Consider the following 17,647-nt stretch of genomic DNA (forward strand, 5'->3'; position numbering starts at 1 on the left):
TAAGTGAGTTTTGGCTTGCAGTTTGAGCACTTGTCTCTAAAAGGTTTGCCATCACTGGTCTAGGTAGAAAATCAGTATCAAGCCCCAAATACTACCTTTGTTTTAGAAAGCATTGCTTATAGTTGCTTTTAACCCAAAACATGAACATGTGTCTTTGAGAGGCAGAGATAAATTCTCCAGCAGACACAAACCTCCCAAGCATAGAAGTTGGCGAAAATGAGCCAGTCTTCTCATGTTATGTTACTGAGCAGGATTTATAGAGTCTGCTATACTCTTAGCCTTCTCCATCTTCTCTGTCTAGTTGCCTTCTTCTCCACCTTTGGCCAAGATTTCCCTACACTGTCTCAGATTATGGTATAAAGTTGTCAGTTGGTCTGAACCAGATTTCATACAGACAGTGAAGTATTTCTTAGAAACTTGCTTCTGGGCCGCCATGCCACCACCCCCAGTGCCGAGGAGCAGAGCTGCCCCCAGTGCAGAGGAGGTGAACCTTCTGGGCCACCATACCACCATCCCCAGTGCCGAGGAGCAGAGCTGCCCCCAGTGCACAGGAGGTGAACCTTCTGAGCCACCATACCACTGCCCTCAGTGCCAAGGAGGTGAGCCTCACGGGTGCCAGCAGCAACCACCCCGCCCCGCCCCACCCTACCCCACCCCGTTGAATGAGAAGACACTTAAACAAATCTCAAAACCAGACTCCCAGATCACCTAACCCCAAAGGAAATAGAGATGGAACAATATGATACTCAAACACCTGGATTCCCTGAACTGGCAACAAAAGAGGATCTGGAAAAAATGAAATCAGAAATAATTTCTAAGATGACAGAGATTGTGCCCACAGTGCAAGACATGATTAGTAAGACTAGAGTGAACCCAGATAAAAATATAGAGGAGCTGGGGAACATGATGGAATACCAACATAGGAAACAAAGGGAATCCAGAAAACAGATACAGATTTCCAGGAGATTAAAAACTCCATTGAAAGTTTATGCAGCAGAATGAGCCAATGTGAGGACAGAATTTCAGATATAGAAGATAACATTGCAATTAGTGACCAGGAAAAGAAAAATCTCTTTAAAACAGTAAGGGAACCTGAGAAATCAATCTGGCAGCTGCTAGACGATGCAAAAAAGAATAACATAAGACTGATCAGAGTCAGTGAAGAAACAGAGTATAGGTGACATTAAAAAAATTGTTCACAGAAGTGATGGCAGAAAACTCAGGTGGGGAAAAGAACTTGACATACAGATAAGTGAGGCATATAGGACTACCAACTAGCCTTGATTAAAAAAAAAATCTACACATAGGCATATACTAGTTAAGATTCCAGAAACCCAACAGAAGAACAAAATTCTTCAAGCAGTTAGAGAAAAGAAACAAATCACATACAAAGGAAAGCCCATTAGAATCACAGCAGGCCACTCAATGCAAACCCTCAAGGCAAGAAGAGCTTGGAGTGATGTATTCCAAGCCCTAAAGGAAAACAACCTGCAACTCAGATTGATGTACCCTGCAAAACTATCTTTCTAAACTGATGGAGAAATAAGATACGTTCATGACAAAGAGCACCTTAGGAACTTCATGAATACCAAAACAGCACTCCAGAAGATTTTAGACAATATCCTAGGAAAACACAACGAGGATTACAACCCCAGGGAGCCTAGCAGAATGAATCCATTGGGCGTGACAAGAAATTAAATGCAAAGGGGGAGAATCCAACAAGAAGAAAAAGTCATGACAATGATAAGTCAATATGTATCAGTTATAACTATCAATGTTAATGGTCTCAATTCACCAATCAAAAGAAATAGACTGGCAGAATGGGTCAAGAAGCAAGATCCAACAATATGCTGCATACAAGAAACACACTTAATTCGAAAAGAAACTCATAGACTGAAACTTAAAGGGTGGAAAACAGTACTCCCATGCGACAGGACCCTGAAAAAAAGCATGAGTAGCTATCCTCTTTACAGATCAAGTGGATTTCAAACCAACGCTGATTAAGAGAGACAAAGAAGGACACTACATCCTTGTAAAGGGAACAATCCAAGAGGAAGAGATGACAACATTAATATATATGCACCAAACACTAGTGTGCCCAACTATATAAAACAAATACTCATGGACATGAAAAACCAAATAAGCACTAATACAATAGTAGTGGGTGACCTCAATACCCATTGTCACAAACAGATACATCAACTAGACAAAAAATAAGTAATGAAATGCTAGAACTCTATGAACAAATGAACTTAACAGATGTTTACAGAGTGTTCCACTGCACAAAGTCAGAATACACATTCTTTTCAGCTGCACATGAGTCATTCTCCAAAATAGACCACATACTCGCTCATAGAACATGTTTAAGTAAGTGCAAAGGAATTGAAGTTATCACCTGTATATTATCAGACCGTAGTGCAATGAAGTTGGAGATCAATAGTAAAAGAAACTGCAAGAATTTCATAAACACATGGAAACTGTGCAACACAATTCTGAACAACCAGTGGGTCACAAAAATTAAGAAATAAGACAGTTCTTACAATTAAATGACAATGACAATACAACATATCGGAATCTATGGGACACAATGAAAGCAGTCTTAACAAGGGAAATTCATAGCAGTGGGTACACATTAGGAAAACAAAGCAAGCCCAATTAAACAACCTGATGCTGAACCTCAGACTTCTAGAAAAAGAAGAGCAGGACAAACCCCAAGCTCGTACAAGGGAGGAAATTAAAAAGAGCAGAGCAGAAATCAATGCAGTGGAGACTAAGAATGACACAAAAAAATCAATGAAGCCAAAGTTGGTTCTTCGAAAGAATAAACAAAATTTACAAACCCTTAACCAACTTTATCAGAAAAAGGAAAGAAGAGGCCCAAACCCATGCTATTAGGAATGAAAATGATGAAATTACAATGGACCCAGCAGAAATCCAGAGGGTTTTCAATACCTACTTTGAGAACCTATACGCCCATATGATGGAAAACACAGAAGAAATGGACAGATTCCTAGATAAGTATGAATTACCAAAGTTGAACGAAGAAGACCTAAAAATTCTAAACAACCCAGTATCAATCCATGAAAAGCCCGAGTCCTGATGGCTTCTTCACTGCTGAATTCTACAAGACATTTAGAGAGGAACTACTGCCACTACTGTTTAAACCCTTCAGTGAAATTGAAAGGGAAGCAGTACTCCCAAATTCATTCCTGGAAGCAAGCATCACCTTGATCCCCAAAGCAGAGAAAGACCCAACTGAAAAAGAGAACTATAGGCCAATCTCACTAATGAACATAGATGCAAAAATCCTTAATAAGATACTGGCAAATAGAATGTAGAAGATCATCAAAAAGATCATATACCCTGACCAAGTGGGATTCATCCCAGGGATGCAGGGATGGTTCAACACACGCAAATCAGTCAGTGGAATACGCTATTATTAATAGAGCCAAGGACAAAAACTGTATGATCATCTCAGTAGATGAAGAAAAAGCATTTGACAAAATGCAACATGCATTTATGATAAAAGCCCTATAAAAAATTGGAATAGACGTTCTTTACCTCAATCTGATAAAAGCCAACTATGAAAAACCAACAGCCAATATCATACTAAATGGTCAAAAACTGAAATCCTTCACACTAAAATCAGGAACAAGACAAGGATGTCCACTATTACCACTCCTGTTCAATATAGTCTTGGAAACATTAGCCACGACAATTAGACAAGAGAAAGAAATAAAAGGACTAAAGATAGAAAACGAAGAAGTCAAATTGTCATTATTGGCAGATGACATGATACTCTATATAGAAGACTCCAAGAACTCCACCAAAAGTCTTCTAGACTTAATAACCAAATTCAGTACAGTAGGTGGATACAAGGTCAACACACAAAAATCAATAGCTTTCCTCTACACGAACAACAGACTCAGACAGAAATAGGGCAAACAGTTCCTTTCACGATAGCATCCAAAAAACTGAAATACCTAGAAATCAATCTAACAAAAGAAATCAAAGACCTATTCTCTGAAAACTATAGCACTCTGAAAAGGGATCGAAGACAGTATCAGAAAATGGAAAGACATCCCTTGCTCCTGGGTAGGAAGAATCAACATAGTGACAATGGCCATACTTCCAAAACTGCTGTATTGATTCAGTGCAATCCCAGTTGAAATCCCAGCAGCATACTTCACAGACCTTGAGAAAACAGTCGAAAAATTCATTTGGAACAAGAAGAGACCTACAATAGCAAAACCAATTCTAGGCAACAGAGACATGGTAGGGGGTATCACAACCCCCAACTTGAAACTCTACTACAAAGCTACTGTGATAAAAACAGCATGGTGCTGGTAAAGAAACAGACCTGAGGATCAGTGGAGCAGACCAGTGGAACAGATGAGAAGATGCAGAAACAACTCCAGACACACTCAACCACCTCATCTTAAAGGAGCCAAACACCTTCACTGGAGGAAAGATAGCCTTTTTAATAAATGGTGCTGGAAAAATTGAGTTTCAACTTGCCAAAGATGAAAACTAGACCTATATCTCTCACCATGCACTAAACTGAAATTGAAATAGATTAAAGATCTAAATATTAAAACAGAAACTCTGAACCGGCTGGCACAGAGGTTAGGTAGAACTCTCAAAGACATTGGTGTAGGAAAAGGTTTTATGAACAAAACCTCAGTTGCCTGTGAGCTAGCACAAACAATCAACAAGTGGGATCTCTTATTAAAAAGCCTCTAGGTTCTGGGGATTTAGCTCAGTGGTTTTGCTGCCGGCTGTGCAAGTGCAAGGACCTGAGTTTGATCCCTGGTACCAAAAAATAAAAAGCTTCTGCACAACAAGAGAAACCACCAACAGTGTAGAGACAACTCACAATATGGGAAAAAATTTTCACCTGCTGTTCCTCAGACAAAGGTCTACTATCTCGAATCTATAAAGAACTTTAAAAAATCAGACCTCCCAAATTTAAAGACCCAGTCCAAACATGGGCATCTGAAATGAACAGACATTTCTCAAAGAAGTAGAAATAGCAAATAAACATATGAAAAAATGCTCAACATCACTGGTCATTCGAGAGATGCAAATGAACACAATGCTGAGATTCCACCTCACCCCAGAAACAATGGCTGCTATCATGAAATCAACCAGTAACCAATGCTGGTGGGGCTGTGGGGAAAGAGGAACCCTGCTCCACTGCTGGTGGGAGTGCAGACTGGTGCAACCACTGTGGAAATCAGTATGAAGATACCTCAAAGAACTAGGACTCGAAGTCCCATTTGATCCAGCTATTCCCCTGCTGAGTATCTTCCCCAAAGAATTAAAAGAATCATACCACAGTGATATATGTGCACCCATGTTCATAGCAGCACAGTTTGTAATAGCTAAAACTTGGAAACAGCCCAAATGCCCATCAGCTGGAGACTGGATAAAGAAAATGTGTTTTTTTAATAAAATGGAGTACTATTCAGTCATAAAAAATGAGAAATTAGAGACATTTATGCCTAAATGGATCCACATTGAGGCCATACTCTTAAGTGAAATAAATAGGACACATGTAAATACTGAATAATTTCTCTAGTGTGAGAAACTGGAAGTGTAAATAAGGACTAAAAGGTATAATAGATAATGTGAAATAGGAAGAAAAGGGGCAAAGGGGAAGGGGTAGTAGTAGTGGTAGGGAAAGGAAAGAAGGGAATAGAATTAATATGAGTAAATGAAAAATTGGAAATAAAGTCTTTGTAAATAGGGATGGATGGAGGGGTTGAAGGGAAGGCAGGGGAAGGGGAAAAATTAAGAACCAAGAGAGATTATGTACAGGTGCAGATTTCCAATGATGAATGTCATTATATTGTATACCTAAAATGTACCAATAAAATTAATTAGAAAAAAAACTTACCGTGTTTCTAAGAAAGTAGACCTGAATTTTACCCTGGGAAAAAGGAGATGGAACAAATATCTTAAAACAGGAAGTTAGAAGAAACAAAAATACTTGAAGAGGAATTGGCTCCAGAACAAATTTAGTGGATCAGAGACCTCATAATCCTAGGTTTGGATAATCTCTGTGCCAGGTTGAACACCGAGTACACTGGGCAGCATCTCTTGGTTGTGGCCCTCATTGTCTGGGCTAGGTATTTGAGTGGCTCCACTGGAAACCTGAAGTGTAAGAGCCTAGACCCTGAGTGCTCCTACAGCTGTGAGGTCAGCAGCCAGCAGTGTGAATGGGTACCTCTATGCTGCAGCCTGGTGGCTGCTGCGCATGGTGGACTTTCTGGGTCACCTGCCTCCTGTGTCACCTCCCCACCCACACTACCTGTCTGCCTGTACCTGCCGCCTCCTTAGTTCTATTCCTAGTCAAGTACCAATAGTGTCCTCATTCTGAGATGTTGTCAGCTGGCCCACATCTGTAAGCTTTGTGTGTTTCATCCCTGCATGTCTGTCTTTGCAGGACGTTTGAATCATTTCTTTTCAGAATCCTTTACCCTTTTGTTCAAAGGACTCACACACGCACCTACACACACACACTCCTACACCTATACCTATACCTTGTCTAGTTGCCTAGCAACTTTATAGTGATGTTATCTTGCGACAAGAGCCTGGAAAGTTTCATTCATTATGGGCAAGTCACTCCCTTGGTATATGAGGGAAGAAATCCAGGGTCCTTAGAAGCAGTAAGTGCTTTTGCATAGAATGTGGTTCTTTTTCTAGAAAATGTTGCTTAAAAGTCCTTTCTTCGCTCCATATTTGTGAGTCTTGACAGGTTTTCCAGAAATTGCAAAGTTAGAATTATACCTGATTAAATAGATTGGTTTCCCAAGAGAATGAGCTCCGTGACTGTTGGTGCCTCATTTGCATGAATTGTTGCCTGTTGGTTTGTGGGGTCCTGCTGGTGATAGAAACAGCAGTCTCAGGGTCTGTGTAGATGTAATTGCATTTACTTGATTGTATAAATAAAGCTGGTTGCCTGCTTTTGGTAATGAGATTAAAGTATCTTGCTCCCAGCGTATATATGTTGTCTCATATGATAGGTATTTTTAAAACAATGTTTTTTTTTAACATTTTGTTTACAAATAAAAACAATTTTTAAGCATTGGTAAATGTTGAAAACACTCCATTCTTTAAAAAGAAGAATCAAATAATGCTGTGGTGCTTGCCATTTCTGCCTCTTAAGAGTTTGCATGTGAAGGGGTGAGTTCTTTTCAAAATCTAGAAGGGAGTTTTGGCTTTTTAGTCTTCGTTCACATTCATACATATAGCATCATCTTTGAAAACACTATTTCTAGTGCATGACAGTCTTGACTGTTAAGGAACCTGATGCACAGTTTTTGGTTTGTGTTTTGACTGTAGGTTGAGTTAGAAGTAGAATTTTGGGGTTTTCATCTTGTTAGTATCTTAGATCATTAGCATTTTTCCCAGCTAGGATCCTGGAAATTAAACCTTCCACAGAAGGATTTGTGTGCCTTTTTTCTCAGTTTCCCCAGGGATGGTGTAAAACTGCATATTCAGAAGATAAATTAATCCACAGCATGTGAAGGATGCTGTGGAGTGGAAATCGTTCTCTTGCGGAACCCACCTGAGCAAGGCTGCTGAAACATATGTGTAAGGGAGTGGTTGATTTTGAATGAAAATGTCACAGCATTCTCAGAGAAGGTATCATTGACCTCTTTCCCACAGATGTGAGCCCTGTAATTCAGAGCTATCCATTCTGTTGTTCTAGGAAGTGACCTCAGGTGGTCTTTTTAAGCAGCGCAAGCCATAAATGAAAGGCCACATTTATTTCAGTTAGGATTTTAAGTTATTATTTGTGAGTAGACTTCGAGATTTAATGTTGTGCTAAGTCTCACTGGGACATGTAATACATTAAATTTTTATTGCTTTAGCCTAAAATACCTTGTTATACCTACAGAGTATTCTCAAACTAATATCCTTACTTAATTTCATTCAAGACTAAGTATCCGTGAGGTAAGCATTTTCATCTAGTGACAGAAGAATTTAAGTTGTTAGTGCCAGCATTCCATGCTGTCTTGTTGTGGGCCTTGTATTTGCAAGGTTTAAAAAACATCTCGTTTCACTTATCTTGTAAAAAGAAAAACAATCTCAGACTACCATTTGCTATATTTACTTTGCCAAGTAAATTGTGTGTTGCATATCAATCATTTCCAGTTGTTAGTTATTTGCATGCAAATAATCTTAACATTTTAGAAAGAGACAGTACAAAACTTTGTTAGTTGCACTATATCTCTTTAGAATCTGGAAAACACTAAAGGGAAATTAACATTTCAGTTGAAGTTACAAATGTAATTTCCATCGTGTCATATTTTGGTGACCTTTTGTGACAGCTTGTCTCAATTGGAGGAAAGCATTTTTACTTGCTGATTAAAGATGTCATTTGAAACCATTTTATTACTGAGGATAGTGAAATTAATCTTGACACTTAAACCACTAGAAAAATAATTGCTGATTCACTGCATAAAATGTGTGTGTGAACCAATCATATAGTCAAGATTAGAATAAAAGTCTGCTGGTGAAAAGGAGATTAAGTTTTCTTTCAACTGGGGTCTAGATTTATTTGGAGGGAAAAGGAATACCGCAGAAACAATTTCAAGAAAATAAAATATGGCTCAGAGACTTTGGAAGAATTTGGAAGTGATGATTGAGTCCGCAGTAGGAAGTGGGCTTTGGTGATGTTTAAATTGAAACATACTCTGCTGTGAAAGAATGCATGAGAAGGCTTCCACTGATTGCTTCAGAAAATATGTATTTACTAATGTAAGATGTATTTATCACGATTTAGATACTATTATAAAATAAAGGAAGCCTATTTGGGTAAATCAGTATTTGTCCCCAAGGCACTTAGAATAATGCAGCATAGGAGGTTTCTTAGGTCCAGTGCCTGTGAAGCATGGGGCAGTGAGTGAGCAGCTGCTCCATGCTCTGCCAGTGTCTGTGTTACTGAGCTTTTCCTTGTATGACCTTGCTCTATTGGATAAGGTGTCCATATCCGACTTCACAGAGTGAAGTTTTTAAAAAAATGAATATGAAGGTTTGAAATGGAAGGGTATTTCTGTTCTTTAGAGAATTAACTTCTATAATCTGATTTCAGAGTGAGTTCATTAATAGCTTTTTTTTTTAAATCAGAATGATCAGGAATGTGTTTGAGTCTCTGTGCCATTGTGTATTGATGATGTTCTCTTCCTGGCCTCGGTGGGAAGGTGGTTTTGGTACCATAGGACTGGGGAGGGAGAGCTGTCCTGACCAGCATCACCTGCCTCGGTGAAAAGAGGAAGTGATTGCGGAATACCTGGCCGTGTAAGACAGCAGTTACATGTGATGCCAGCCACTTCTTTTTAGCTTTATGCAGCACACTTAGTGGTCTCAAGTGCAAATACTTTAAAATTCATGAATGATGCTTATATTTAATAACATACAAAGTGCAAAGGAAAAACTTCATATAACAGATCTCCCAGGTGTGAGTATCATCACTGGCAACATGCTGGTGAAGCACATGCCACTCTACTTCCACTGTCATATGTTTCTTTCCTGTGTTTTCTTGTGAATCTCCTCTGGGCTGTTTGAAGGCATCTAACATGTATGCGTCTTTTCAAATAGAACTTTCAGCAGAAGCCAAAGCTGCATTGCTTGAATTTGAAGAAAGAGAGCGACAGCACAAGCAAGGACGCTACGGATCCCGGCGAGGAGGCAGGAGAGGTGGCTCTCTGATGTGTCGTGGCATGGGAGACCAGAGAAGAGAGAGCAGTGAGAGGGGGAGGATGAAAGATCACAGGCCTGCCCTGCTTCCCACGCAACCTCCAGGCATGGTAATCCACTGTCCTATTCCCAGTTAGCCTGAAAACTTCAGAGCAACCCAAGTGTTCTTTGTGGGTGGTGTTTTTATGTTCACCTCTTCTTAGGATGAAATTACAGAGAAGCTCTAAGACGAATGTTTCTGCTTCATAGTCTGATATGATTTCATGCATGGTGTTAGAAATGAGTCCTCCATTAACCTGGCAGTACTTGATAATCAGCACTGCCCAAGAAACACTGATGACCTGGTGTCCTGAAGACCAGGCCCTGGTGAAGTTCACCCTGCTCCTCTGCCACTGGAGAGGGAGGCAATCTCTTCAGAGTACTGCTTCGAAAGCTGGCCTTATGATGTACAGATTTTAAGCAGTAATAGATTATTTTATAAAAGTATTTTTGTAGGGGCAGGGATTTAGCTCAGTGTTTCTGTCGCCTGCCTCGCAAGTGCAATGTCCAGTTCGATCCCCAGTACCAAAATAAAAATTTATGTATACTGTTTACCATAGGTTTTCCATAGATAGCATTTTTCTTAATTGGCCTATGCTATCCATAAAATTGTTTTTGTAATTTAGGAATAAATCATGTAATTTCAACTTAAGTTAAATTTCTTCTGTATTTGCTATGGGATGTCTTAGGAGCAAAGACAGGAGTAGTGTCTTTTTTTTTTTTTTTGGTACCGGGGCTCAAACTTGGATCCTTCCACTTGCAAGGCAGATGGCAGAACCACTGAGCTAAATCCCTGGCCCAGTAGTGTCCTTTTTCGTTGTTTTCTTTGCCAGTCCAAGGATTTTATGGCTTTCGCCTTTGAAAGGAGTTTAAGAAGAAACAGTCAGTGTCTGCCATGTGTCTGTCGGTGTGCACTTTTCTTCTGTGCAGAAACATTGTAGGAGTCATTCGTTTGTGAGATCATCCAGTAGAAGATGGGAGTTTTGCTTCAGCATTAGAGCCCCATGTTGATACACCGGACAGGAAGAGAAGGAGCTGGGTGGATGGCAGCCTGAGTGTTTGGTGGCATTGGAGCTGCTGTTGCGCACACAACTGGCTCTTAAACACTTTTGCTAGCAGGTGGGCCAGATCTTTAGTTTCCTCTTCGTTCCCTGCCCCTGTGCCAGCCCAAGCCTATACATGGCATATATGGAACAGCTAGCACAAGGTATTTGGGCCTTATGGAGAAAAACAACTGTGCGAGAAATGGGATTGTATGTAATTGTGGACCCATGATCCTGGGAAAGTCACAGGATTTTTTTTTTTAACCAAGAAAGGGAGGATATGGATCACATAACTCAGAGAAGTTAACCAAGGGAGAGTGTATGGAGAAACACTTGAACAACTGTCCCAGAATTGAAGGCAACATGCATCCTGACAGCAAAGTTGTCTCTGAATTCTGATCTGACTGATCCAACTGTGAAGCTAACTAAGTAGCTGCCTGACTGTGTCTGCCTAGCTGGAGGCTATTATGCAGTCTCATCTGGCTATCATCTGCCTATCAGTGGTACTTTCTAGCTGCCAGCTGACTGCAGAAGCAGGGCTGCCCCATCCCATGACCCTTCACCCCACATTCGAGAAGGAATAACTGGGCCTCATGCCTGCTTCTCCTTGTCTCCCTGTGTCAGTCCCTCTTTGCTGCTAGAGTCCATTTTCCCAGGGTCCAAGAGTGGATTCACTGTGTGGGCGCTGGTCCAGTGGACCACAGCCTGGGGCCTTGGGCATCACTGTTACTGCCTTTATCTTGAGCTGCTCTTGTTTGGGTATATGAGATTTGGGATGTTCGTTCTTCTAGAACTGTCCCTTCTTTCTCCCCTCTCTCCTTCCCCCCTCCCTCCCCCTGTGATGTTACAGTACATGTAAACATTTGTGCAGTGATTATATCAAACTAATTAACATCTCCATTACTTCACATTCTTTTGTTTCTCTGTGTGTGTGTGTGTGTGTGTGTGTGTGTGTGTGTGTGTGTGTATGAGAATATTTAAAACTCTTTTACCTTTTTGTTGCATTGTTTCTCATCTCACTGGGCAGCTTTCTTAACCATCCATTCCCATCTCCATATCAGCTATCCCTGTAAGGTCTCCACGTGGGTGTTTCACAGGACCTAAACTTCTCTTGAAGTGGATAAAACAAGATCTTTTCTTCAAACTCCACTATCCTTTTCTTATATTATGACTTGTACGGTAGTCCTTTTCGGTTCCATTAAGTTCACTTGGGGTATTCCTGTGGTGGGGCGTGTGCTCTGCCCGGGGACACATTGATGAGAACAGTCCCTGTTCTCATTATGTGTGTATTAAAAGGTGATGAGTGCGAGAAGGTGTGGCCTGGATTCTGGAAGCAGGAATCTTGGAATCTTTGGAAAAGTCTTCCCTAAGGAAGGATAGAAAGGAAGCCAAGGCCATTACAATGTCATTTTAAATTCTGCACATTGTTCCTTTAAAGGGTGTCCTTGCTGTCCCTCGGCCCTTGACTGTTTCTTTCATTTCTCTCTAGCCATGGCCGGTGGGCCGCTCTGTTCTTTCCTATTCCTCTCATCCACCTCACTTGCCGCTACAAGTGACTATCTTCCTACCAAAGACTCCTCAGGGTTTCTCCTCAGTGCATTGTATGTGGCATAACAATGATTTTTCCCTTGGAATTCAGCAGTACTCACCCACTATAACTTGGCATCATCCCAGGGGAAACTGCTTGTTAAATTACCCTGCTAAACTAGTAGTGTTACTGTTCATTAGCTGTGTGGTCAGTTTGATTAGCAGTTAAAAGCAAAACTTGTGGAATCAGAGAGTGTGAGTTCTGATTCCAGCTCTTTGCTTCCCAGTTGCATGGTCTGGTAAAGAGGACCTACCCCCTCGGACGGGGTGGGGGGATAGGTGTGCTACCCCCTGGGCTGGCCTCATAGTGGACTTGAGATGAGGGGACTCAGGGTATTGTGGCTGCTGCTGTTGCTTTTCCCCTCCATAGTGACTGTGGGACAAAACAGCTTGAAGATCTTTGACCACTGCCTTCCTTTCTTTTTTCATGTGCTGCAGCCATACTGGTTTCCTTCTTTACCAAACAGGCCAGTGGGCTTCTGTTAGGTGTTTCTTTTACTCACCTGCGTAGTGCCCTGCTTTTCTTCCATCGTAGCTGGGTGCAGCACCAGCTTCTCAGAGAAGTTCCCTCTACCCCTGTGGCATCACTCTTTGCAGCCCTGGGCTTTTCTTAAGTCTCAGGTCCATGACAGGGTTGCTCACGTGTTCTCATATGCCTCCTGAGACTCTTGGAACTGGAGGGATGGGGTTAGCCATACCTGGAGGTCAAGGGCAGCTCTGTCCTATCCCCAGCTGGTCAGCTTTGCTTGGTGTGAGCAGTTTGGGTTGCTGGACTACACTTTTCCTTCTGAAGTTCGTGGTGGGTGTTCTGGAGCTGCTGTTTTTTCCCCTCCTTGCTGTAGACTGGCTGACTGTGAAGTTGTCCCTCTCTCTGGTAGATGGAGCAGCTTATTTTTCCTGTGGTTTTTATACAAGTTGTTACTGTGGACTTAAATCTTAAATTTTAAGTTAATCATTATAAGCAAATAGCACAGCAGCATTTTTTTGCATTTCTTGCATGTGTTGATTTCTGTGCCTTTTTCTTTCTTGTGGTTTCTAGACTCACTCTCCGAGATTGATCCCCCCTCCACAGCCACAGCCACCCCCTCCACCTCCACCACAGCAGCAGCAGCCCATCAGGAGCCTGTTCCAGCAGCAACAGCACCCTCAGCCTCTGCTCCCACTGCAGCACCCGCATCATCCATCCCCGCCTCAGGGCGTGCACATGCCCCCGCAGATGGAGGCCCCCCGAGTGATGCTGACACCACCTCCTGTGACTCCGCAGCAGCCCAAGAACATCCACATCAACCCACACTTCAAGGGCACGGTAGTGACCCCTGTTCAAGGTGCGTGTTCTGTCCCGGTGCTGGTGCAGTTGCAGGTGCTGTGATCCAGGGCCATGCTGTCTGTGTGGCAGATGCTCCCGAATTCAAGTTTGAACAGGCATTGTTCCCTTGGTCCTTTCCCCATCCCTTAGACACACTTAGTTTGATGGCCTAGTTAATTTCTGCACAGTGACAAGCTTATGTTTTCTGATAGAGTGGAAAGTACCAAAAGGACATTCTCAGTGGAAGTGCATACTAGAGATAGCTGCTGAGATGCCTGAGTAGTTACTTCATGTGTCTCCTGGGGTATTGATGGAAGTGATGAGTGACCCTCTTGAGTCCCACCAAGTGGACTCCTTTACTTCACCCCAGGTCATCTTGTAGTTACTACATTGCTGTCCCCATGGGTGCTGTGAGAACAGGAACATGGTCCAGGACTGAGTGCTGTTGTGAGCAGCTGCACTTGGCACCTTGCCCTGCATGTGGCAGTGTATACTGCTCAGCGCACTGCTTCGTCGTGGCACCTCAAGCATGAGGAAGACAGAGCAGATAGAGCTCTCTGTGGCTCTCATGGACTGAGGCAGTCTGTTAGCACTGAATGTAGTGATAAGGGTGCAGTGTGGCACGGCATGGTGCAGCAGGAGCACAGAGAGGGTGGGGAGGGGCTGGTGGCATCAGTGGAGCCATTAGAGTGGCTTCAGTAGCTGGCTTTTAGGGAAGAAGGTCACAGGCAGAGGGACCAGCACATACCAGTGGCTTATTCAATGAGGCAAGCCTGGGCCTTGTGTGCTTGAAACCATCAGGAGTCCAAAGTGACTTTAGAGGGATGACAGAAGCAGAGAAAAGGTGCAGAGCCAAGTCATGTCTGAGCTGTCCGTGGACTTGGCTTTCCTCTCCAGGTTATGAAGAATGGCTTGGCATGGCGTGTGTGCTCTCGTGTGAGAGGGCCCATCGAGTGACCTGGGGGGAAATTGGAGGTGATGATGGGAGCCCAGGGAGTAGGTAGGCTGGCAGCAAGGATAGCAAGGGCCTACTTGGAGATGCCAGTGGGTAGGATGGGGGGCTTGCCATCACTGAGCAGGAGGAGACTGGAAACTCTCTGGTATATGTTACATCTGAGTGGAGGAAGTAAGTGGGAGGGTAGAGTGCCAGGAAGGCCTCCAGGGTTCTGGGGTGAAGAGGAGGCGGCATTAGGCTGGCTGAGAAGGGGCACAGAGTGCGTGTTATTGTTGCCAGGCTTTCGGCAGTATTCTGTAAAACATGGATTTATTGGTAGTCAGGAGGAGGAAGTGGGTTTAAGAGAAAGCTTCTCATTTTAAGCTGTGCAGGGTTGTACTGCATACTTAGAGAAAACCAGTCATTGTTGCAGGCAAGATAGAAAGCTTGTCCTGGCAGGACTGAATGGTGTGTTGAGGTGAGGCTGAGACCCATGGCCACCACTGGGAGCGAAGCCGGTGGCAGGCTGGTGGCAGACGGTGCTCTGGAGCTGGTGCAAGCACCTAAGTGGGGAGGTTGGGGACACAGATAGTCTGAGGTGAGAAGTCCTGAAGCCACGCTGTAGGACTAAAGAAGGACGTGCAGGGGGCAGGCAGCAGCCTGCTGTTTTCTCCAGCTATGCCCACCTCCTGGGCAGGTGGGGCTGGGCCAGGAGGTGATAAGGAGGGAGGTTTGGAGAGCAGGGTCCTGAAAGAGCGAGGTGGGAAGACAAAGTAGTGCTAAGAGCCAGAGGCTGGCTGTGTTGCAGTCGTGGACAGGAAGGTCGTGCGCACTGCTGAGGTAGCCACAAGGTGTGGGGCTGAGGTGGCATGGGGCTGAGGGGTAGGGTGCTGGGAGAGCCGGGCCACAGACAGGATGAGTCGTCCAGGCTGTGGCCGTGATCAGGAGCTGACCTCCTTGGCAGGGGGAGGCCACAGGGGCTGGTGACAGGCGTCATGGTGACGGGAGGTTGAGAGTGGGTCTGGAGCAGTGGTGAGTTCCTGAGGTGAAGGCGCTGCTGATGGTAACTGCATCTCCCCGTCAGCAGTGGGGTGCTCAACGCGTGCTGCAGGCTGGGGGCTCACCCCACAGAGCTTGCTCTCCCGGTCTGGAGTCTGCCTGCTCAAGAGGAAGGCAAGGGCAGCCTGTCCTTGACTTGCCGGTGGCCGCTTGTGCCCTGTGTCCCGCATGTCACCCCCTCAGTGTGTGCACGTGGCTGTGGCCAAACTGGCCTTTCTGAGAAGCAAGACAGGTTAGACTGCACCTCGCCACAGAGACCTCCTTTTACCTTCACTACTTCTCTAAACACCTTGTCTCCAAACACATCACGTTTGAGGTCCCAGGGCTAGGTTCAACATACAAATTTGGGGACAAAATGTATTCCCCAGCTTCCAATCATCCAAGAGCTTCCTAGGTGCCTGTGGCAGTACGTTTGAGTGAAGGAGACAGCTTCCTCAGAGGTGGGAGCTTTTTTTCAGAATCAAGATCAGTAGAGTGATATGTTTTAAAGAGCTTAGCATATCTAATTTAGCCTCGGTGCAGAAGTAACATCTCACTTCTCTGTTAGGACATGTCTTCTTAAAAATGATGTTTTGGTCATCTGATAGGTTGGTGAGAGTTTTAGTTGTTTGAAAACAAATAGTTGAAAATCTTAGCGTAATAGGTTGCTCATGTGGTCATTCTTTGTAAGAATATGAGCATTTCCTTCAATTTCTAGGGTATGCTATTTTCCTTTCTGTTGGCCTTATCTCCTCCTTCCTTTTCATGACTTTAGAGGGTTTAGATTTAAATTTGAGTATTATTAGGGTAGGAAATATCACTGGGATTGGATAGCTTAGATAACCTATATAGGATGTGGAAAACAAGCTAGGTGTTTTATTTTAGAGGAATACTGTCTTCTTTTGTTGCAAAATAACTTTAATTCCTAATAGTAATTCACAGCTTCAGCTTATGCTTGTGTGCTGAAGAAACCTGCTCTGCCTTCTGCTTAGCTCAAGTGTAAACCTAGTGTATTATAGTGTGTATGCTACACACGTGTGTGTCTTACATGAGACTTTATACGTTGTCTATTTTTCCTATGGGGCCAGATGGGAAGTGATGGTAACACAGGGATTTATGTTACAGTGCCCTTGCTGCCAGTTCCGAGCCAGCCGAGGCCCGCCGTGGGACCCCAGAGATTCCCAGTGAGTAAGCAGCTCCCCTTCTACTCTGAAGGGGAAGAACCCACACATTCTGTAAGAGATGCAAGGGCTCCAGCTACTTCACAACTGTCAGTAAATATTGACTAGAATCGCTACCACGGAAAATGTTTGTTAAAAGCTTAGGGGCAGTGGATTTTTGAAAGTGGAATTAATTTTACTTAACTGTAAAATTTTCAAGTTAGGATCGTCAGCAGAATGCCTTTCATCTTAAAGATATGAATTCTGATTTTGTTACTGCTCTAGGTTAAGTGAAAAGGAAAAGTCCTTGGTTTGTAAGAGGGTGGGGGATGTGGGGGGGTTATGTATCTCAAATTCAGGGAATAAAAATGAGATCTGCTTATTTTTCAAAAAAAACATTTGTTGTATATTTTTAACTGAAAGTTCCACTTTCAAGTATTTTTAAAAAGCATACATTCATATTTTCTCTCCCTCTTGTATGCATAGACCCAGGCATGTACCCTTTACCTCTATGCTCTTTAATGCTATCTTTAATTAGAAAAAAACACCCATTAACTGGCTCTTATTTAAATATATGCATTTTATTTTATTTGAATTTTCAGTTTGACCTTCTAGTCTGTTCATATTTCATTAAACGAATGGATATGTTTTCTTTTTTAAAACTGGGAGAAAATGGAGCAGACCATAAAATTGTAGTGTCACTTGTATGTAAACCAGAGAGTCTTATTTAGCTTAATTTAATTTTCAGGAACTATTTAAATGGCTTATTTGACTGATTAGCTTTGTTGGTTCAGTCGATAACATTTATATAGAGAATTTTACCAAACAGGTT

The 17,647-nt window shown here is 42.9% G+C and overlaps 1 protein-coding gene across 8 annotated transcripts in view; it reads left to right on the top strand.

Moving 5' to 3' along the window:
• The window catches only part of Rbm33 (RNA binding motif protein 33), a 112,221-nt gene that overhangs the window by 45,543 nt on the left and 49,031 nt on the right, over positions 1-17,647 (top strand). For all 8 annotated transcript variants that reach the window (XM_087207832.1, XM_004860335.3, XM_021240919.2 and 5 more), the window contains 3 exons: positions 9,610-9,818; positions 13,417-13,702; positions 16,781-16,839. In XM_087207832.1, coding sequence (XP_087063958.1) covers positions 9,610-9,818; positions 13,417-13,702; positions 16,781-16,839 — 554 coding nt within the window. The remainder of the gene's footprint in view (positions 1-9,609; positions 9,819-13,416; positions 13,703-16,780; positions 16,840-17,647) is intronic.

Source organism: Heterocephalus glaber, unplaced genomic scaffold (assembly GCF_053883595.1).
Source record: "Heterocephalus glaber isolate CG9 unplaced genomic scaffold, H.glaber_assembly_v1.0 deba00000818, whole genome shotgun sequence".
Lineage (NCBI taxonomy): Eukaryota > Metazoa > Chordata > Mammalia > Rodentia > Bathyergidae > Heterocephalus > Heterocephalus glaber.